The sequence below is a fragment of the Rhinopithecus roxellana genome, chromosome 3 (assembly GCF_007565055.1).
Source record: "Rhinopithecus roxellana isolate Shanxi Qingling chromosome 3, ASM756505v1, whole genome shotgun sequence".
NCBI classification, from domain to species: Eukaryota; Metazoa; Chordata; class Mammalia; order Primates; family Cercopithecidae; genus Rhinopithecus; species Rhinopithecus roxellana.
This window is the reverse complement of record NC_044551.1, coordinates 129,925,660-129,948,487: the sequence shown is the minus strand read 5'-3', so window position 1 is coordinate 129,948,487 and position 22,828 is coordinate 129,925,660. Positions and strand designations below refer to the sequence as shown.

Sequence of the window (22,828 nt, the reverse complement as noted above, 5' to 3'; positions counted from 1 at the left end):
CTTGTAGTTCTTTTCCTTAGAAAAAAATTCTTAAAACTGTAACATCAAATGAATACTATAAAGAGAAGATAGTTTGGCCTTGACAGGTTAAAGGAACATGATTATCCTTTAACTAGAAAATGCTGTCTTCCATTTACTTAAGTAATTTCTTTACCTGTATCCTATTGCCAATTAGTACGTAAACTGCATTATGTTCCTTCAGCATATTTTTATATACAGTGTTGAAAGAGCTAACCATACTAAGGTAGTGTATTACAGTTTCACAACAGAACAGTTTATAACATCAAAACAGTAGTTTGAAGAGGTGAAAAACTGAAGTTGATGTTTTCTTAACAGGAAGTGTAATCGTTTTCCAAACTAAATTCCAATATTGAAATAGGCTTAAAAATGCTTTAAGGTACAGTTGTCAGCCAGGTGCAGGGGCTCACGCAGGTAATGCCAGCACTTTGAGAGGCTGAAGTGGGCGCATCACTTGAAGCCAGGAGTTCAAGACCAGCCTGGCCACCACAGCAAAACCCTGTCTCTAGTGAAAATACGAAAAAAAATTAGCCAGGCATAGTAACGCAGGCCTGTAATCTCAGCTACTCGGGAGGCTGAGGCATGAGAATCATTTGAACCAGGGAGGCGGAGGTTGTGGTGAGAGATTGTGCTACTGTACTCTAGCCTGGACAACAAAGCAAGACTCTGTCTCAAAGAAAAAAAAAAGGTACAGTTGTTCCTTAATGTCCATGGGGGATTGGTTGCAAGGACCTCCTGCAGACACCCAGATCTGCTATGCTCAAATTCGTGATATTAAATGGCTTAGTATTTACATGTAACCTATGCATATCCTCTTGCATACTTAAAATCATCTCTAGATTACTTATAATATCTAACACAATGTAAATGTTATATAAATAGTTGTTATAGTGTATTGTTTAGGGAATAATGACAATTTTTTAAAAATTTTGTGTATGTTCAATACAGTTGCAGGGTTTTTTTTTTGAATATTTTTCACTCTCTGTTGGTTCAGTCTGTGGATGTGGAACCCATGGATTCGGAGACTAACTGTACTGAGTGTTTTGTTGCTGGGTTTTGCAACTCTGTTATAACCACATTATCAACAGAAAATTTCTGTTAAAATTTCAAGGTTACTTATCAAATTCTACCCCCATCAACTATCTACTTGGTATTTTTTGGTAGATCTTAAATCCCTGTGCTTACCCCAAGTTATAGATCATCCACTTTATTGAAGTCAGGCTTCTAATTATTAAAAAAAATAGTGCCCTATTTATCTTTAACATTTTAAAACCTTACAATTACAAGTCAAATGGCATTACCTGTTTGTATTCTTTATTAACTGCTGCATACAGATATAGCCAACATGCTTTAATTATGGAAACTGGTCCTTCCCGGTGGAGGGACACTGTCACAGTGAGGCGAGGAGGGGAGTGTGCCTGCCGGGAGGTGAGTGTTGACTGGGTGGGAGGGCTTCACAAGTTACTTCCCTGCTCCTCGGGTAGTTGTAGCTGTACAAATCGCAGTGCCAAGCAGTAGACTCAAAGCTGGCAGTGCCAGGTGTTGCTTGTAGATCCTGAGTGATTATTGGCTTTGGAAAAAGCCGCTGGGCTTAGATGTAACTCTTTTTCTTCTTTCGTGAGTCAGGAGATGGTTTGCTTGGATTTAAAAGGGATGAAGAACCCAATAATTGTGAATGCTTTAGAGAAGACTATATAACCCTGATAAGTACTAGATTTTAGAGATATGTAGGTAAACTCTTGGGCAGGGCTGAGTGGTTTGGTTTGGTTGGAGAGTTACTTTCTGGAATGCGACAGCTTTGTCACCCACACTGGCTGTGGTGTCTTCGACGAAAGTAAAAACTGCTCCAAAGCAGAGGTAGCTTTGTCTTCCTCCTCTTTGTATCTTCAGTTCCAAATGCAATGATTGGCACATGCTGATGCCTAGTAATAATCTGTTGAAGTGATCCAGGCTGAACTGAAGACTGGCAGTGTGTACTTGTGGTTTCGTAAGGTGGTGGAAGTGGAGAGCACTGGCCACCTGTGGCCCTATCCAGCGCTGCCTTTGTGTGGTGCAGCAGTAGCTAGAAAGCCTAGCAAGATTTTCCTAGAGTGTCAGTTCAGTTCAGTGTGTTCAGTGAGCAATATGGGCTGAGAGGGCCCTCAAAATTCAACGTAGCGCTGGCTCTCCCAGCAGCAGGCATTGTTCCTGTGAGACAGAATGGTTGCCTGGGGAAGTAGTGTGCTGGGGAGACTGCAGGGATTAAGGTCATCCTCTTCCAGATTTTCATTAAGTCTGAAATGCTGTCCTCGGCTCCACGAGAGATCCTCTTGCTATTCCTGCTGTGGTGTATGGACTGCTTATGGTTTACTTCTTACAGTTTCCCTGTTTCAGATAAGGGGAAGCATGGCCAAGACAGTTCTGTGAGTCAGGCCCAGAAGGGTAATGGGGTTGTTTTCTTGTGAAGCACATGGGCACGGGTAGTATTATTAGTATTTCAAGCCAATTGGAAAGGATTGATGTTTCATTATAAAAATATGAAGCAAAATATTTCATTTCAGTGTTTCTATTTCTGGAAATACAAAACAAGTGACAAATAGTTGTCTGACTTGTAAATTGTTGGTTTCAAGGTCAACATCTGAACTTTCTTTACTGCTCCCTTTAAAATTAAGAAGTTTCTGGATTAATGGTAGTTATCACTCCCAAATTTAGATTCTGCATATCAGCCTAGCTGTCCCTAATGTAGTAGTCTAATTAGAAGGAAAATTGCTGGAATAACCCTGCGGGTTTATCTCACTTGTTTCTTGTTTCCCTTTTGAACCTTTCAGGTACGACAGTGCCAGCCCACAGGGCCATCCTGGTGGCCCGTTGTGAAGTGATGGCAGCCATGTTTAATGGTAATTACATGGAAGCAAAGAGTGTCCTGATTCCCGTTTATGGTGTTTCCAAAGAGACTTTCTTGTCGTTTTTAGAATACCTGTACACAGACTCCTGCTGCCCAGGTTAGCAATACAAATGTTGATAGTATCTCATAATTGTTTCTTGCCACCCATTTTGTTAAATTGCATTCTGCGAAACCTATTTTCATTTAAGATTTATTAGTTGACATCGTGGAATGTACTAAGCAGTTAGAGGTGGTGCTGGAACAACAACGAATTTTCATTCAGTTCAAGTGGAGGTGCAGTAATTGGGTGCCTTTTATGGATCTCCAATGCTGGCACAAGTTCACATGTCCCAGCCAGCACCTACAGCGTGGGGATCACTGTAGGCACCCAGAAATGAAGGTGTCTTGTGGTACCCATGGCTACTCTAATTCTAGAGATTGGGGCAGATTGTTACTTGAAGCGCTGTCTCATCCACAAGAAGAGGAGGGTTGTGCAACTGCTTTGATGGCTGTGACTTCTGATTGGGTCACTTTTAAGGACTTTCAATATTCTGAGACTTTTTTTGGTCTTCTTTTTGGCCCAGAGGATGTGGGATTTGTAAAGGCCTCCTTCTGACTTCTGCTAAAGTCAGAAACTCCTCAAACTGACTTCTCTGAAAACTTGTCTTGAGATGTTTAGAATGCCCAGTGGACTATAGGATTCATTTACAAATTTACTGACCAAGGACTATCTTTGACCAGGAACCAAACATCTGTGGCAGCTCTAGGTTGGAACAGATCCAGCAGGGTTCTTCTAGCTGGAGGCGCTTGAAGAAATAGCAAAATTTTTTCTACAGGCCTAGAGCCTTGCTTGGGATGCTGGCAGGGAAGCCCTCTGTGAGTAGTCTTCAGCCTTTGGCCACCAGATGGCTCCCATCACAAGCACAGCTAGATTCGTCCCCGTGGAGCTCAGTTCTGGAGCCTGAGACCTTGATTAGAGAATCTGGTCAAGCACCCTGATAAAAATAAAAAGCAAACACACATTTCAGGCCAGACTTCTCTTCAGATTCACTGCTTTAATTTTTAGAATGGAAAGGTTTCTTACATTAGGTGTTGAAATTAAGTTTTAAACAAGTCATGAGCCCTCTAGTGAAAGATTTTAGAAGTTCAAAAAGAAGCGAATTTATTTGTTTTGGTTAAATTAATTCTGGTCTTGCAGCTTGCTGTATTTTGGAGCCAGTTGCAGTTGTTTCTGTCAGTGTTAAAGACTGACTTATCGCCAGGTGCAGTGGCTCATGCCTGTAATCCCAGCACTTTGGAAGGCTGAGACGAGCAGATCACCTGAAGTCAGGAGTTCAAGAACAGCGTGACCAACATGATGAAACCCCGTCTCTACTAAAAATACAAAAATTAGCTGGGTGTTGTGACGTGTGCCTGTAATCCCAGCTACACGGGAGGCAAAGGCAGGAGAATCGCCTGAACCTGCGAGGCGGTGGTTGCAGTGAGCCAAGATGGTGCCACCACACTCCAGCCTGGGTGACAGAGTGAGACTCCGTCTCAAAAAAAGACTGACTTATTATTTTTGCCTAATAAAAGTGAAAGCATTGGTTCTTTTTGGAAATAAAATTTATTGTTTATTATTTCATTTTTGACAAATTCGTATATTAAATTTAAAAATTGACCAGATTTGAAATAATAGGAAAATCTGATTTTCAGTCATCCTCTCACTCAAGTAATTGAAACTGCTAATATTAAGTTTTACCTTTTGCTAATTAGAAAAAATTACAGAGAAAAGCAGTAATAATGATAGGATTTTTTTAAATTGGCAAAAGTGTGTTAGGGAAAAATGAGTCAAAATGAATAATCGAAAAGTTAAGCCAGATACTGGAATCTATGCATTGGGAAGATCACAGAAGACAAGTAATGTTATTATGTTAAATATTCACCATACACAGTGTTCTTGGTTCCATAGCTACAAAAGAATGTAAGAAATGTAAGAATGTAAGGAGGGATAAGAACGAGAATTACATGAAAAACCAGATTTCTAGGGAAGTATTGAATTGGGTGGTTGCCAGGGGCTGGGGAAAGGGGAAAACAGGGAGTTAGTGTTTAATGGGTACAGAGTTTCAGTTTGGGAAGAAGAAATATGTTCTGGAGATAGTGGTGGTGGTGACTGCACAGCAGTGTGAATGTGCTTCATGCCAATGAATCATATACTTAAAAGTGGTTAAAATGGGCTGGGTATGGTGGCTCACGCCTGTAATCCCAGCACTTTGGGAGGCCGAGGCGGGTGGATCACAAGGTCAGGAGATCGAGACCATCCTAGCTAACATGGTGAAATCCTGTCTTTACTAAGAATACAAAAAAATTAGCTGGGTGTGGTGGCTGGCGCCTGTAGTCCGGGCTACCCGGGAGGCTGAGGCAGGAGAGTGTTGTGAACCCGGGAGGCGGAGCTTGCAGTGAGCCAAGATTACGCCACTGTACTCCAGCCTGGGCAACAGAGCAAGACTCCGTCTCAAAAAAAAAAAAAAAAAAAAAAAAAAGGCTAAAATGGTAAAAAGAAAATGGCAAAGATCTAGTCCTGGAATTAATTTTTAAGGGCAATTATAGAGTCACCTTTTCTGAAGAATTTAAAAAAAAAAGAAGAAGAAGAAGAATAGCTTCCCTTCTGAGTATGAAGGCTTAAATGGATTCTTTTTATTATTTTATTTTATTTTATTTTTATTTTTATTTTTGTTTTTATTTTCTTGTCACCCAGGCTGCAGTACAGTGGCACAATGTCTGCTCACTGCAACCTTCGCCTCCCAGGTTCTAGTGATTCTCCTGCCTCAGCCTCCCTAGTAGCTGGGACTACAGGAACCCACCACCACACCTGGCTAATTCTTTTGTATTTTTAGTAGAGACGGGGTTTCACCATGTTGGCCAGAATGGTTTTGATCTCGACCTTATGATCTGCCCACCTCGTCCTCCCAAAGTGCTGGGATTACAGGCGTGAGCCACTGAGCCCGGCCTTCTTTTTAAAATGGAATAATAGGCTGGGTGTGATGGCTTACATATGTAATCCCAGCACTTTGGGAGGCCAAGGTGGGAGGATCATTTGAGCTCAGGAGTTCAAGACCAGCCTGGGCAACATAGTGAGACCTGTCTCTACAAAAAAAAAGATAAAATGGAGTAAAAGTGCAGAATGCTGACTCCCTTGAGGCTTTTCCTAAGTATTCTATTCTATGGCGGATGATACGGCCAGCATGTTTTTTTAATTGTTGTTTTTTGGGGGGTGTGTGGGTGTGTGTGTGTGTGGTGTTTAGGTCATTAAAGAAACGGTTTTATCATCCACTTTCTCTCATGTCCCTTTTCTCATCAGCTGGCATATTCCAGGCCATGTGTCTCCTGATCTGTGCCGAGATGTACCAGGTATCCAGACTGCAGCACATCTGTGAGCTATTCATCATTACACAGCTGCAGAGCATGCCAAGCAGGGAACTGGCATCCATGAACCTTGATATAGTTGACCTGCTCAAAAAGGCCAAGGTAATTGACTCTGTGTATCTGACAGCCTAATTTTTTATAAAATATTTTTTAAATTATACTATTTTAAAATTCCTCCTTTTTAAGCATACATTAATACTAATCTTAGTTTGGAAGTTTGGCTAATGAGGCTACAGTGCCTTCCCAACAGTTTATCTGGCTAGATAATTTTGAAGCATTAGGGTTTGTGTGCAGTCCCTTTATAAGGAGGCAAAATGTCCAGACATGGATTTTTTTTAACTAAATAGTGGCCCTTAGCAAAGTCATTTGAATGTGGTGCTATACTGTGTCACATAGGCATGGTAGGAAATATAATTTACATTGAATTTCCCCAAACAATCATATCTTCAGGTTCCTAAAAGGAAAATGACAGAATTGGCCCATATATGCTGATAGCAATGGTTAAGTTAAACTCATTTACTTCTTCATTTTTTCATCATATAATGAACATGTTTTGAAGTTTCAGTTGTATGTAGGAGATACTGGTGTGCCTCATTTATCCTTGCAGAATGCCTTTTGTTTTCATGTCTCACTGTGTTAGCAATCATTGCTGTATATTTACATGCTTCTTCTGGGCCTCTTGTAAGCTCAGAGTCTTTTGTTTTCAATAATTGTATCATTACTGATTTTAGAGAACGGGGGTCGGGGGTTACATAATTAAGTTAATTTTAAGTAACTGCAGTTACAGAGACCCTAAATTATGAATTGGAGCCAGGTCTGTAAATGAACTAGGACTACTGTGTTGAAATCTACTTCCCAAACCCCCAGATGTGCTCACAGTCAAAAACCTGCCAAATCCTCATTCCCACTTTCTTTCATTCCTGGAAGCAGAAAGCTTATTCAGATGGGCTATCCTACCATTGGCCATTCTGCCATTCCATCCACTGCCCCAGACAGTTTCAGGACTTGCGGTGGTTATGGCATACTCTTGTGTACTCAACTTGTGGTAAGCTGAGCCCTCTAGGTTTTTTTCACAGGAATATTATTTGTTTAATCACTGCAGAGTGTCAGTAATTCTTGAAATACTATCTGGCATCCAACATATCTATACCTATCAACTTTGACATCCAGGGTTACAAAAGCATGACAACTTTTGTCTCCATCTACATTGCTAAAATGGAGCCACATGATGGGGCAAATCCCAGATCTGTGACAGCTGAATGCTTGCCTCCAAGCTGAGATGAATTCATTCATCAACACTTCTGTTTATAGAAGGGAATTTATTTAAAGCATTTAGGTCTTCTCCTACTATCTCCTTAACTATTTTGGACTTCATTTCTCTTATAATCAAGTCTTAAGATCACCTGTACTTAATATTAGGGCTAAAAACAAATTTAAAAATTGAGTAACACTGATCTCTCTTTGTAATATATTTACATTCATCTCATGATAAATAGTTCCCCTCCAAATTTAGTTTACAATTTTTTAAATTCTTTCTAGTAGTTCCACAATCTCAGTTCATTTTTGATGTATCATTTTCACACTATTCTAACAAGTTGTTCATACTTGTTAAAAAATTGGACACAAGTTTATTTTTCCTTATCTTTTAGTATCCTCTTAAATCGTTTATGTGTAAGAGAACTTCCCGTGTGGTCCCATTGATTTCTTGAGGTGCCTCTCCTCTCTGCCCCCCTACATTTGGTTCCTCACCAGAATCATTTTTGATTGCACTGTCAGAAATTCTTGACTTGTTTTCCCTGATTCTGTGGTTTCTGACTCTGTGATTATCTTTATCTTTTCCCCTTGACTTTAAAACAATCTGAGATACCAGCTCAATTTGAATTTTGTTTCTGAAGACTTTTTATTTTCTAAGATTAAGCCTAAATTTACCAGTTTTCCTTTATTCTTTTCCTGGTGGTTGTTCCTAATTTGGCAGTTGTGAATTCGAGATAACAGAAGTTTTCTTCCCAAGTTTTCTTTGAAGTTCCTAGTTTGAGGTTTCACTTTACCAGCCAGTTCACCCTGTTGGTCAGAATTTGGTTAACTTTTCTCTTGCTATTTCTCTGACTTTTAGGAGTGAAATTGTCTTTTAGCAGAATTAGACTCCCAGTAGCTCTCCAAATAATCAAAATTTCTGACCACTCTGCCAGTTTTGTACTGTGTGTCAGGAAACATCTGTCATACTTTCTTAGATAGATGAGCAGTGTGGGTATTCTCTCACTTCTCTGTCCTTTTTCCCCTAACCTCAGATCTCTACCATGATTTACCTTCAGGTTTCCATCAAGGAGGACTCTTAAAATACAGAGTTGAGATACAGATTCCTTATCTCTACTCCTGTTTAAACCCTATCTGTTTAAACTTTGGTGATTCCTATGAAGTTGTATTTATTCTCATATTAAAAATTTTAATGCATCTTCTTATTTATAATCTATATATTAATATTTGGCTACCTGAAGCTACAAGTTGTATTTCTGAGAGTTTCTGGGTACTTTCTTTTGAGTTTATGGGTATTTTCTCCACATTCTTCTTGTAGCTGTTACGTTCTATTGCATTTGGCTTATGGCTTTTTAATGCCTTTTTAACAATTCTGTTGCTTATTTCAGTTTGACCCATTTTCTTACATCAACACATATCCTTCTAAAACCTAGTTTTTACTGTGAGACATGTTCCATTCCTGTTACAGAGGCCCTAGATTATGAATCTGGGCCAGGTCTATACATTAGCTAGGACTGCTGGGTTGAAATCTACTTCCCAAACCTCTACATGTGCTACCAATTCCTCATTCTTCAATTCTTTCATTCCTGGAAGCAGAAAGCTCACTCAGTTGTGTCATCCATCCTACTGTATTTAAGATATTTTGGATAATATAATAAGATTTAAGATATTATAATTGTGGACTCTTTGCAAAAGAGTTACAAAAGAATGACAACTTTTATCTTCCATCCACATTGCTAAAATGGAGCCACATGATGGGGCAGATTCCAGATCTGTGACAGCTGAATACTTGCCTCCAAGCTGAGACGAATTCATTCATCAACAATTCTGTTTATAGAAGGGAATTTATTTAAAGCCTCTAGGTCTTCTCCTACTATCTCCTTAACTATTTTGGACTTCATTTCTCTCATAATCAAGTCTTACGATCACCTGTATTTAATATTAGGGATAAAAACAAATTTAAAAATTGAGTGTGGACTGTTTGCAAAAGAGTCCACAATTATAATATCTTAAAAGTATCTTAAATCTTGGTCAAAAATAAAATTCTTCATTTTTAAGCATGCTTTTGTGGCCAGCTGTTTATTTCTGTGACCTCCCTTTTCCTTCTCAATCACAGCCCTTAAAGCAATGTCCTAACTTCCTGCTGTTTTGTTATCTGCTCTGGGTTAATCATCTAATAGTAGTGGTGGCTTCTTTAAAAAGCTGAAGGGTCTTACTCTGTTCCCTTGAGATTGCACACATTCATCTGCTAAAAGATAAGGGGAGAAAAAACTGTTAAAATGTTATGTGGGAGTAGATAAACTATAAAGTTATTTCCAGTTCAAAAATTCTGATTTTATGTAATGACAATAACAGGGACCTATGAATATATGTGTTTAAATACTCTCACACTATACAGCTTTAAAAAAAAAAAAAAAAGCAGATCCTTGAGTTTTTTTTCATTAAGGTTTGAGATTACTAATCACTCTTCAATGTAGCATTACTTGTTGCTTCCTTAATATTTTTGCATCTCCTTAGAAGAGCTATACTTAGCCAAAAGGTGGAAGCAACGCGAATGTCCATTGACAGGTGAAGAGATAAACAAAGTGTGGTATATATGTACAATGGGGTATTATTCAGCCTTAAGAAGGAACGAAATTTTGATATCTGCTACAACATGGATGAAACTTGGAAAATATTACCCTAAGTGAGCCAATCATAAAAGAACAAATATTTTACAATTTCACTTATATGAGGTACCTAGAATAGTGAAATTCACAAAGACAGTAAAACAGTGGGTGGTAGGACCTGGTAGGGATAGGGAGAAAACTGTTTAATGGTACAGAGTTTCATTTTGGGGTGATAGAAGAGGTCTGGAAACAGATAGTGGTATTGGGTTGCCCTACCATGTGTATGTACTTATTAATGACACTTAACTGTACACTTAAGGATTATTAAAATGGTAAGTTTTGTGTTATACATATTGTACCACAATAATAATAAAAAAAGAGTTCTATACTTATGTACCAAAGTTGCCTGCCAGGAAGTCATCTGCGTTGGCGGTTGGATGGATCAGTGAGTGTCACTACGTGGACACCAAGGTGATGATGTCGGTGGCCTGCTTGCTTGGAGTTTTCCCTCCATTAGCAGCTGTTGGAACTCAGAATGAGGAGAATGGAGCTGGAAATCCTGCTCAGTTTACTGTACATCTCATTAAAAGCAAATATTTAGACACAGCTTTCTCTTAGAAACATTTACACATTGAAACCCATGCCTTCGACCGATGGTGTTTTCTTCTCAAAATATGTTTTGACTTGCTCCTCAGGTGAACTTGTTTCAACATTGCTCACCATCATCTGCTACACAGATACAGGTGCAGTTAGTGACGTCCATGGCTTTAGATTAAAAGCTTAAATTAAATCTTCAAGAACCTCAAACAGATGCAGCCATGCATTGCTTAAAGATGTTTGGCCACTCCGGCAGCCATAGATTGTTATTTGCTGTTGGTTTGGCTTCTTCCAAGAATGTACTTTTAACATTATCTGTTAATAGTGCTCCTTCATCCTGTCTGTTGTCATAGTAGACTGAAAGCTGCATCAGGTAAAGGCACATTAAACATATATATGGGCTCTCCGTGATTGCTCCCAGGCCGTTCTATTGATCTAATCATCATACTGGTGGCCATTATGTGCAATGTTGTTTCACTTTTCATTTTTCTTGCAGTTTCACCACTCTGATTGCCTTTCAACCTGGCTACTTCATTTCATTGCTACTAACTACCTCATCTTCAGTCAAAAGCCTGAATTTCAGGATCTTTCAGGTAGATTGCCAATTTCTGTTTTGAAAAGAAAACTTTATGTTCTTTGTTCTTAGATTTGAGACATAAGTTGTAGAAGTAGTGCTTTTAGCAAAATAAGAATAGTCAGTGTAATAAATTTGTTGTAAATTATGCAGTGTGGTAATTATGGAAACAATTTATAGTCACCTGTGTTACATAAGCGGCTTAACCTGTGTTACACAAGAAGTTTTCTAATGGTTATTTTATAGCTCCCATCCATTTTTAAACACATTTTCTTTCCCCGAAATAGATAAGGTGACAAAATGTGTCCTTAGGTGGCATTTGCTTGTGAAAAATGATATCTTAGTTGTAACTACCTAGGTTAGTAGCAAAGTTTAGACAGTACAGATTTAAAAATTTAACTCTTGTTAACTATATGATATATAGCTTTATTGTACTGGATATCTGTATTTACTGAGTATATCTATATGGGAGTCCATTATATTTGCAATAACAGTTTTTCATATATAAAAGAATGTTGTGAAACTTACTGAGAGTACATGTAATATGCTTTCTAAGGTAAATTATAAAGATTAAAAGCAAAGTGTGAACTACTGAGTACTGCATAAAAGGAAAAAAATGAAAATATAATAGTTGTCAGAATAGACAGTTTAGATGCAATGGTTTGCTCATGTTATTTTCTAGCATAGACTCAAGGAAAATTTGAGCTAAAAAGAAAAGGAAGTGAAAGATTACCTTTTCAAGGAGTTTCACACTCTGGACAAACAAATCTCCGTGGAGATAACTGAAGTGATTTCTAGGGTGGGGGGCAGAAGGTAGGGAGTGGGTGAGGAGAAGAAGAGAGAGAGGGAGTAAGGGAAAGGGAAAGAGAACGCTAAAATGTACAGCTCTTGGACTCTTCCCTCCCTTCTTCAGTCAGAGTACTTCCACTTTATCTGTTTCATATCTTGAGTTCTACCTAAAATTATACATCCTGAAAAAGACTTTGCTGGTAAAAGATACAAAAATCATATGGTCAAGATGGTGATTCGACCTTGGTGTAATCCCAGCCAACTTGGGAGGCTGAGGCTGAAGGATCACTTGAACCCAGGAGTTTGAGTCCAGCCTGAGCAACATAACGAGACCCCTGTCTCTAAAAGAAAAAAAAAGTAAAAATCTCTTGTTTTTATTCAGCCACTTGTTGTACAGTTAAAGGAAACCCAGGAACACACAATCAGTTTTTAGGAGATGTATTCAGCCAGTCAGCAAACATTATATGTCTATTGGGAGCCTCCTTACGTAAGTCAACTATTAGTACAGTAGAGAGGCATAATCACATCAAAACAAAACAACAGGTATTAATTAGCTAGGTATTTTGTGCAAGGAAAAAACAAAGTCAATTCATAAAAAGATAAGGCTTGTGTATACTTGCTGTCAGAAGGAACATTCTACAGTTATTCCTTTTTTTTTTTTTTTTTTTGAGACAGAGTCTTGCTCTGTTGCCCAGGCTGAAGTGCACTGGCGCCATCTCAGCTCACTGCAAGCTCTGCCTCATGGGCTCATGCCATTCTCCTGCCTCAGCCTCCCGAGTAGCTGGGACTACAGGCGCCCACCACCATGCCCGGCTAATTTTTTTTTTGTATTTTTCGTAGAGACGGGGTTTCACTGTGTTAGCCAGGATGGTCTCGATCTCCTGACCTTGTGATCCGCCCACCTCAGCCTCCCAAAGTGCTGGGATTACAGGCGTGAGCCACCGCACCCTGTCCAGTATTCTTTAAGTAGCTGCTTCTATAGTTATTTAAGAAGCTAGCTAAAAGTTAAATGAATTGCACTTTGGTCCTGGATCCACTTTCATTATGCTACCTTAGATCACTCTTATTTGTAAAAGAAGAATAAAATTATTTTCTACTTACTATCTTGTATAGATATGTGGTATGTATGGAGTACTATTACAACCTTGGGAGAAAGATGCTCTATAAATCCTTTTAGTTATGAATTTTCATTATATGGTATTACTCAATTGCTTATAAAGTATGTTATGACATCTGGCATGGTGCAAAGCAGGGCTTTCAGAGCAATGTGAGGTGGCAGGCTAAGGAGGAGAGGCTGTGTCGATGTTGCCTTCTGTTCCTTTGATGGGAATTAAAAGGGAATCATGAGAACTCACATTCTGCAGTGCCTCTTCCTGTCCAGGGACCTGCTATGAGGTGTCATCCTCTTGGGCAGAGGAAAAAAGTGCCTTTTGGATAAGGGAGAATTTAATTGTCTAAATCAATAGTTACTCACTGGCCGTCTGTGGTTTAGGTGTAGCCTGCCAGCGTGTTTTATTTGGACCCCACAGTTAAAAACATATACTGCTGGTATTTAAAAATACCATATTTATGGCTTCTTTTGAAAAATTGGAAGATCTGGCTACCCCAGGCCCATCTTCCTAGTGGCAACATGTGGCTTGGCACTGGCGGCCCACCTAAAGGAGTATGCCCTCTCCAGAGGGTCACAGTCACTTCTCTCCAGTGCTTTACACCTGGCCTGCTGCACACAGGGACTTGAAGTTGGGAAAGGTTCTTGTCACAGTCACTCTACGGCTTCCTTATAGAACTGCCCATCTTCAGTTTCAAAAGTTCTCAAATTATTATTGGAATTCTGTTGACTGAGAATTTTTCATTTTTAGATGTGTTTAGAAATCAAAAAGTGAGACTGGAAAAGATGTCATGTCAGTACAGGCACAGAGACCTCAGAACCCAGTTAAAACGTCATTAAGTATTAGGTTTTTATATACTGGACTCATGAACACAAACAGCAGTGCACAGGAATATGTTACCCTTGGCATTTATGGATTCATTTTTCTCACAGTTTAATTTAGCTCAATATTATGTGTTATGTGTTATGGCATTGTTTGTTTTGTTTTGTTTTGTTTTGCTGGCTGCCAGAGCTCATCTGTAATAACTTTTCTCTGGTTTTTGATATTTACTGAGGGAGTAGCCTCATGTCACCTTTGCTTGCTATTGAAACTTAGAGCTAAGCAGCTAGTTTGTATGGTTCTACAGTCTGAATCCAGACCTTATTAATCTGAATTATAATAGATGAGGTTAAATAGTAGATGGAGAATCAAGCGATTCTCCTGCCTCATCCTCCTCAGTAGCTGGGATTATAGGCGTGCGCCACCACACCCAGCTAATTTTTTTTTTTTTTTGGTAGAGACGGGGTTTTGCCATGTTGGCCAGGCTGGTCTTGAACTCCTGACCTCAAATAATCTGCCCACCTCGGCCTCCCAAAGTGGTGGGATTACAGACATGAGCCATCGTGCCTGATCTCCAGCAAAGTCTTTATGATCTGTATCTTGTGTCGATCTCTTATCTCATTCTGTAACCTGGAATGCCTAACTGTCTGGGAATGCAGCCCAGTAGGTTTCAGCCTTATTGTCCCCAGCCCCTATTCAAGATGCAGTTGCTCTGGTTCAAATGCCTCTGACAGTTGTGCATCACCAAAACTAGAGAATGAACAAAGCGAAGGACCCTCCATTCAAGAATGGAGGGATCCAATCCCAAGGCAGGAAGCAGGTCCAGAAAGCAGGCAGGGCAGGAAAGAACAGCTTATCTGATGACTGGCTGGGTCATCAGGAAAGAACAACAGGAAAGAACAGCTTATCTGATGACTGGCTGGGTGGGAAGCACAACTGAGAGGAGTTGAAGGATTTTGGAAGACTAAGTTAGCTACAAAGAAAACTAAGTATTATAAATTGAAAAAAAAAATCTATCATATCCAGGAAAAACAAACATTTTATTGAAAAAGAAAAGGAAGCCAGGCATATGGTGGCTTACGCCTGTAATCCCAGCACTTTGGGAGGCTGAGGCGGGCAGATCACGAGGTCAGGAGATCTACCATCCTGGCCAACAAGGTGAAACCCCATCTCTACTAAAAATACAAAATATTAGCTGGGCGTGGTGACACACACCTGTAGTCCCAGCTACTCGGGAGGCTGAGGTGGGATAATTGCTTGAAACATGGAGGCAGAGGTTGCAGTGAGCTGAGATTGTGCCATTGCACTCCAGCCTGGATGACACAGGGAGACTCCATCTCAAAAAAAATAAAAAAAAAAAGAAAAGGAAAATAATCAAATACTACTCAAAGTAGTGGACAAAATGTATATAATTGTAAGTCACATCATAACTTAAATCCTGATACTAATTTAACCAAAATGGTAGTAAATTGTTTGGTAGTAAACCTTGCGAGAATGGTAGGAGATATATCACAGAGCTTGAATCTCATCTATTAAAGAGGAAATCAATAGCTGATATCTTAATTGATCCACAATAAAACATTCAATTAACATTCTTTTTCTTAACACTTCAGTGGAAGAACGCAGTTTTGTTGAAAAGCACAGATGGCCGTCGAATATGTACTTGAAGCAGCTTGCGGAATACAGGAAGTATATTCACTCCCGGAAATGTCGTTGCTTAGTAATGTAACCTGGAGCTTTTATATACTACATTTCTTTTTTATTATTATGAAGAATGGGACACTTCCAGGTTCCAGTAAAAATTCTTCTGACTGAAACCAATGTGGGTGTTAGAAAAATTACCATATAGCTTAATATGTTTATCAGTTCTCTTTGAAAAAAAACTACCATTGTGGTCTTAAAAAGGGAACAAAATATACCATAGGCTAAAACTAAGGCTTTCACTCTAGAATGCAAAGCTGTTTTGCAGCTATGTTTTCCCTTAAAGATGTCCTGTTGCTTTAGTGATATTTAGACCCCTCTCAGTTAAGAAGTGCTTAAATTTAAAAAAATATATATTTATATAGGATTAATACAGACATTTTATCATGTCTGATTAATTGCTGTATTAAAATAAGGGGCATTTAAAGACCCAGCATTAACTATTTGTATGATGAGAAATCTGGAGGAAAACCAATCAGTCCAACATGAGATTTTAGGAATAGTAATTTACTTGCCCCTTGGAAAGTGAAATGCCACTTGGTTCCCAATTGGTGAGTGTTTGAATCATCATAAAAAAATTTCTGCTTTTCACCTGGACAACCCAATTGAGCCACTTTGTCTCCTTTTGGCAATCTGAGTAGGCAGGGAACCTAGGCAGGGCTGGCTTTCTTAGCATGTAACTTGTGTAGCAGCACAGGGCCCACACTTAGAAGGACCCCGCACTTGGTTCAAGGCTCTGCTATAGCGGAAATTCTTAATGATGTTTGAAGAAGGGCCCCATGATTTCATTTTGTGCTGAGCCCTCAAAATTATGTCTATTTCCTGGCAGGAAATATCCTATGTTTTCTTGCTCAAACAGCTTTCTCTGAGCAGAAAAGAGGCACTGCTATAAAGGGAAGACAATGAGGCTCACCGGAGGAAAGAGAACATAGCGGAAATTCCCGCCTTTGGGAAGGTCTGAACCACCCAGGGCCTCCACTGCCACCTTGACTGGCAAGGGAGAAATGTGTTGTGTTGTCTTCGCTTTAAACAGTCACAGTTCTTGCTCTATCATAGATGAACAAATACTTTCTTGATCATTCTGTAAGACTAGGAGGTTGGTAAGAGTGACTAACCAGGCTAACTTTAATACACATGTATAAAGATGCTCTCAGAGAAAGATGCTCTGTAGAGAATTTGCTACCGAAGTTGGCTCAAGAATTTTTTTTAGTGTTATTTACCAAGATTAGGACATCAGTGGCTTAAATTCTTTGAATTCTTCTCAAGGACTGCAAGATTATTTGACAAAGAGTAGCATGAATGTTGTCCTCTAAGATTACACAGCAAGTTCAAAGAAAGGATATAAGTCAAAGGCTTGTTACATAGAGGGAGAATGGACTGGGATAGAGGACAGAATGATAGTTTCTTTCTTTCATATCACATGTGTAGAGAAATAATTATATCAGAAACTCACAAACCTAGAGATGGAAAAACAGATTACTGTCTATTGTCAGCATCATTTTAATCTGTAAGTCAGTACTGGAATATGTTTTTCTTTTGATTTCCAGTGACTTTAGAATACACACAGTTTTTCCAACTTTTAAGAATTTTGACTAAATGGTTTTATAGTATATTGTTGGGACCCCATACCGTTAGCCCTTGTGTGTATACCAACACTGCCAAAGTGAAACATTAGGCCAGGCATGGTGGCTCAGGCCTGTAATAACAGCATTTTGGGAGTCTGAGGCAGGTGGATAACTTGAGGTCAGGAGTTCAAAAGCAGCCTGGCCAACACAGTGAAACCCTGTCTCTACTAAAAATACAAAATTAGGCAGGTGTGGTGGCACACACCTGTAATCCCAGCTACTCAGAAAGCTGAGGCAGGAAAATCGCTTGAATCCAGGAGGTGGATGTTGTAGTGAGCTGAAATCGTACCACTGCACTCCAACCTGGATGATGAGCGAAACTCCATCTCAAAAAAAAAAAAACCAAAGTGAAATATTAAAAATTCCCTATAGATATATTCCAGGAAACATTTTAATTGGGCAGATTTTAATGAGGGTGTATCAATGAAGATTACTGAAATTGATTTTATGTCTTTTGTATTTTAATCACTTGAGTTAACCAACCACCGGCAAATCCCATTTGACAAGGATTAGCATTGTAAAAAATAGATACTGTGGTAGATTTCTCGAAATTCATTCACATTTAAGACTTTTAAAATGCAATAATAGCCTTTTGTTTTTCATGAGCATATTCTCACCTATATAAATTACGGCATTTAAAGTTCAAACTCAGTAACTTTTAATCTAGGAAATTGAAAAATATAAGTTGCAAAGCAAAAAAAGGCATTTTGAAAATACTATTTAACGTTTAACTAGACTATAGGTAGTTCCTTAAGGTTGTTTGACCTGAAGTGGAGTTGGGTTTGGAAGCTGGTGCCCAGTTGGTGCGGAGCGTGTAGTTTTGTTATGAAAGTTCTTTACCACCTGTGTAAGTGACACCAACACCCAGATGTCATGGCTCTCCAGAGCTAGTCAGAAGAGAAATCAAATTAGTGTTTAAACCCATTTGCATATAGACTCGTCAGTACATTTAACTCAATATAACAAGAAATTGTAAAATACTTATATCTTAGAGAAATGAGTGCTGGTTTTGAGAGCTGTTTTTTAACTGAAAGATTATTTCTAGATGGGTATGTGCTTTGTGCTGGTTTCTGCTTCCATGTATTTCCCAGGCATTTTAATTAGAGAAGACACTCTGTGGTAGAACTTTCCTTTCCTTTCTTGGCCAGAGTCTTTACCCTATTTAACCCTTTGTGTATTTCTGACTGCTCACTGTTCATATTATAGGAGACTAGATTTGTAATATAAAACTCTCTATAACACGAATAAAATTAATCCCGTCCAAGCCAGCATGGTGGCTTCATATTGAGTAGTAACAGAAGTCTGAACAATTGGATAAATTTGACTTCCAAGACAGCTAAACTTTTCAACTGCAATTTTAAAAACTACACTACACTGTTATAGTTAATCTGACAAAAATGTCCTCAAAGAATACTTTATTTTATTTAAAGCATCTGTTTAATTCAACTTTTAATAATTTTGCAAAGAAGGGTATGTGTGTATTTTAATATAGCCTGACCTGAATTTATATGTTTTTAGCTTTAGTATTTAACATTTTGTAACAAATAAACCTTTTTTAAAACAAGTTTAATGAAGCGTCCTGTGGTTATTTTACCTTGGATATTGAAATACTGAAATGAATGCTGCCTTGTATTTCTCAAGCATAATTATGCTTCACAGATAATTTTCATTATGTATAAAATATTTAGAATGTGGCTGATACTATAGATGACTCATATGTGTCGTGGGATAAAGAAATTTATATTATCTTTAACAGTCAAGACCAGAATTTATCTCAGCAAAATAACTGCCTTTATTTAGAAAAGTGCTTTGATAATTAAACATAGAAGTGAGCCCCTTATAGGCTTGAGTGTTGTCTGGGACCAAGGCTTGGGAAGTGGAGAAGCTGCTCTGCATAATAGATGGAAAAGAATCTGGAATTTCCCAGGGCTGAGGATTCCAGGTAGGGAGGGGAAAGAGATGAGACAGCCATACCATGAGAATGGATGGTGCATAGAATGATGCAGCTCCTCCCCAGCAGGTTCCCAAATTTTCAGTAAAGCCTACTAAACTCACGAAGGGCTCCACAGTTCCTTTGGAATTATGTTCCTCACACAGATCTTATCTGGACACACATCTTCATAGAAGAGCCCTATTGCCTTTAGTTACCTCCACAGTCCTCTTTGCCATGAGGCCTTTTATAACTTAGCCCTGCCTTTTCTGCCTGAGCACTCCTCCCATAGGCAGAAAAGGTGCTGCCATCTTGACACACTGGACTGTCCATTAAGATCGTGTACTGGCAGACTTTAAACTCTTCCTATGGCTTGAGGTGGGCTGCCATTCCCTGTCTACTTTGCAAACCCCTGCATATCCTGAAAAGCCCATCTTAAATATCATTTCTCTTTTGTGTTCTGTCACTTTCCCAGGAAGAATTTGTTGCTTTTGTGTGTGTCTTTCCTTAGCTCTTTATTCATACCTTTGTTATGGTGCTTATGGCATTTCTAGGTATTTGTGTATTGGTGGTCTCTACTGGGCTATTACTTGAGGGGCAGGGACTGTGTCTTGAATTTTCTTCATGACCTGCTTCCCAACCCTCCATCTAGCATAGGGCCTGGCATAACCTGTGTAATACATGCGACTGAAAAGGCCAGATTGCTTCAGTTGGAACAATAATTGGAAACTTGCAAATGAAAATGAAAAGCATGCTAACACTTGAAACTGCTCAGTGTCAGGAGTAGCCAGTATCAGCCAGCATGTGGGACCAGGGTGATCAGCGAGGCCAAGTGTATGGGGAGTTGATGAACATAGAATGGAAAAGTGATAAGTGATGGACCACTGAGGAGATGCAGAACATGAACAAAATAGTCCTTGGAGACATCTTTGCCTGGGAGTCTTCACTGGAGTTTGGGCAGTAAGATGAGATGGGGAGACAGAAGAATTCTTGTTGGGCATAACGAAGTTGGAAATGCTCTTGGTGCTATACACAGTGTTTGACTGTATGCAGATGTTCCTTTAACTGCATGTACTTAATTTTCCATGTCCTGAGGCAGGCTGTGTCTCAAAATCTCAGTTGTCCTCTACTGTTATAGCTTAATGTTCAACAGTAAACTAATGATCAGCATTAGCGTAAAAGTGTCTGGCATTCTCTCACATGTTCAGAGCAGAGCTCTCTTATTTATAATTATTTAAGAAAATAGCATGCAATTTATGTCACAGCCTGACAAGTTCTTCCTGCCTGCTGCCTTCCAAAAAAGCAATGCATTGAGAGCAGCAAGTGTTGTAGCAAAGAAACACTTGCAGGGCCAGCCAGGTGAGGAGAATGGGAGACTTTTCTTAATCCACCTCCCTAACAATTCAGCTACTAGGGTTTTCAAGGGTACTTTGGTGGGTAGAGAGCTGGGGAACTGAAATAATTGATTGGCTGGGGATGGAATTACAGGGGTGTGTGTCTAAACTGCCTTCATGCATCTGAGTCAGTTCTGAGGTGGGGGTCTCAGGACCAGGTGGTATCTCTTGGTCTACCAAAATGCTAAATCTGAAAAATACCTGAAAAACCAGTTCTCTAGGTTTCAAAATAGTGATATTATCCATAGGAGTAGTTGGGGAAATTACAAATTTTGCAGCCTTCGGTTGTATAACTCTGGGGCAGTAAGCAACTTATAGAAAAACAAGCAAACAATGGATGGTTATTGTTCACCCATGCCTATTCTTTAGCAAAGTTCAGGCCCCTACCATAATTCTAACCTTGTTACCTCGTGTTGGTATTTGCAAATACGGTTTCAATTTTTGAACAAGGAGATCAGTTCAAGGAGGGAAAGGACTGTTATGATTTCCACACAAGAGTGAGCAAAAGCACTTTAGCCTGTTAGAAGCAAGATGGAGTCAGTTATGTGAAACTTCCCTTACTACTATAATTTTTGCAAAGGCAGTTTCATTTAATGGACAGGATATATTATTATTTTTTAATTAAGGAGAAAGGAATGGGGATCTCAACCCCTCTTCCTTTGTTGGGCACTTGGAAGATCTGAAGAACTTTTTAACTCAAAAACATATGAACAAAATCCAAAACATTAACTTGCCTTGAAGGTCAAGCCCAGTCCCTCATCTTTGACTTAGTGCCTATCCTGTTTTGTTCATGCCCAAGCAAGATTCTGTTTCTTCCCCTACTACCTACATCACCACTAAAGCTTTTGCTTTCAATACTTGTAACCTCTCGGACTCCAAAGTTCCCAGTGGTTTGATCTCTGATATGTCATATTCAAACTGAATGGTTCAACACTCAGAAATTACTGAAAGGGGTCTCATTCTCTTTATTTTTTGATGGTTAACATTGTGTAAAAGGTAATATATTTGCCTGGTTCAAAGCTCAAAATAATATAAAAAGTCAACTTTGAGAAGAAAGTGCTAGCTCCCATTCCTTCCCCTCGTGCCCTGCATCCTTCACAGGTACTCAGATTTATTAGTGTCTTGTGCATGAAAACTGTTTATTTATGTGAATACAAGCAAATGAAAGTGCATATTTCTCATCTTCCTCCCTATAGGAAACAGAATAATAGCCTCCTCCAAAATGTCCATATTCCTAATCCCCAGAACCTGTGAATGATTTGCCTTTCATGGCAAAAGGGATTTTGCTGATTTGATTAAGTTAAGGATCTTGAGATACAGAGATTGTTCCGAGAGGGTTCATTGTAATCATGAGGGCCTTTATAGGAGGGTGGCAGTAGAATGAGCATTAGAGGAGAAGGCAGTGTGATGGCAAGAGATTTGAAATGGCTGCCCTTTGCCCTCAGGGGCCCTGAGCTAAGGAATAAAGATGGGTTCTAGAAGCTGGAAATGACAAGGGGATGGAGTCTTTCCTCAGTGCCCCCAGAAGGAACCAACCTTGCTGAGACCTGGACTTCAGCCCAGTCATTCTGATTTTGGACTTCTGACCTCCAAAGCTGTAAAGAGAATAAGTCCGTATTGTTTTAAGCCACTGTGTTTGGAATAATTTGTTACAGCCGCTCAGTCAGTCCAGTAAACAGCTGGTTTAATGAATTGTTTTGTGAGGTCTTAATACCTGAAACACAGCATTTTGTTAAACAAGTTGTTCTCAAACTGTGGCAGTCATCAGAATCCCCTGAGGGGCTAAATAAAACAGGGGCTGGGTGTGGTGGAATGTGCCTGTAGACCCAGTTACTTTGTAGGCTGAGGTGAAGGATTGCTTGAGCCTGGGAGTTGGAGTACAGCCTGAGGAACACAGCGATAGCTTGTCTCCTAAAAAAAAAATTAAGGCTGGGCACGACTGGCTCAAGCCTGTAATCCCAGCACTTTGGGAAGTCGAGGCCAGTGGATCACTTGAGGTCGGGAGTTCAAGACCGGTCTGACCAACATGAAGAAACCCCGTCTCTAGAAAAAATGCAAAATTAGCCAGGTGTGGTGGCACATGCCTGTAATCCCAGCTACTCAGGAGGCTGAGGCAGAAGAATCGCTTAAACCCAGAGGCG

At 39.4% G+C, this 22,828-nt stretch overlaps 2 protein-coding genes across 2 annotated transcripts in view; one reads left to right on the top strand and one right to left on the bottom strand.

Annotated features, from left to right (window-relative positions):
- Nucleotides 1-18,933, top strand: part of RHOBTB3 (Rho related BTB domain containing 3) — a 64,188-nt gene extending 45,255 nt beyond the window's left edge. The window contains exons 9-12 of the mRNA XM_010380597.2: nt 2,826-2,999; nt 6,222-6,388; nt 11,243-11,339; nt 15,651-18,933. Coding sequence (XP_010378899.1) covers nt 2,826-2,999; nt 6,222-6,388; nt 11,243-11,339; nt 15,651-15,766 — 554 coding nt within the window. The 3' untranslated portion in view covers nt 15,767-18,933. The remainder of the gene's footprint in view (nt 1-2,825; nt 3,000-6,221; nt 6,389-11,242; nt 11,340-15,650) is intronic.
- Nucleotides 1,316-22,828, bottom strand: part of GLRX (glutaredoxin) — a 43,449-nt gene continuing 21,936 nt past the window's right edge. The window contains exon 3 of the mRNA XM_030927865.1: nt 1,316-3,876. The gene's annotated coding sequence lies outside the window, so the exon portion shown is untranslated. The remainder of the gene's footprint in view (nt 3,877-22,828) is intronic.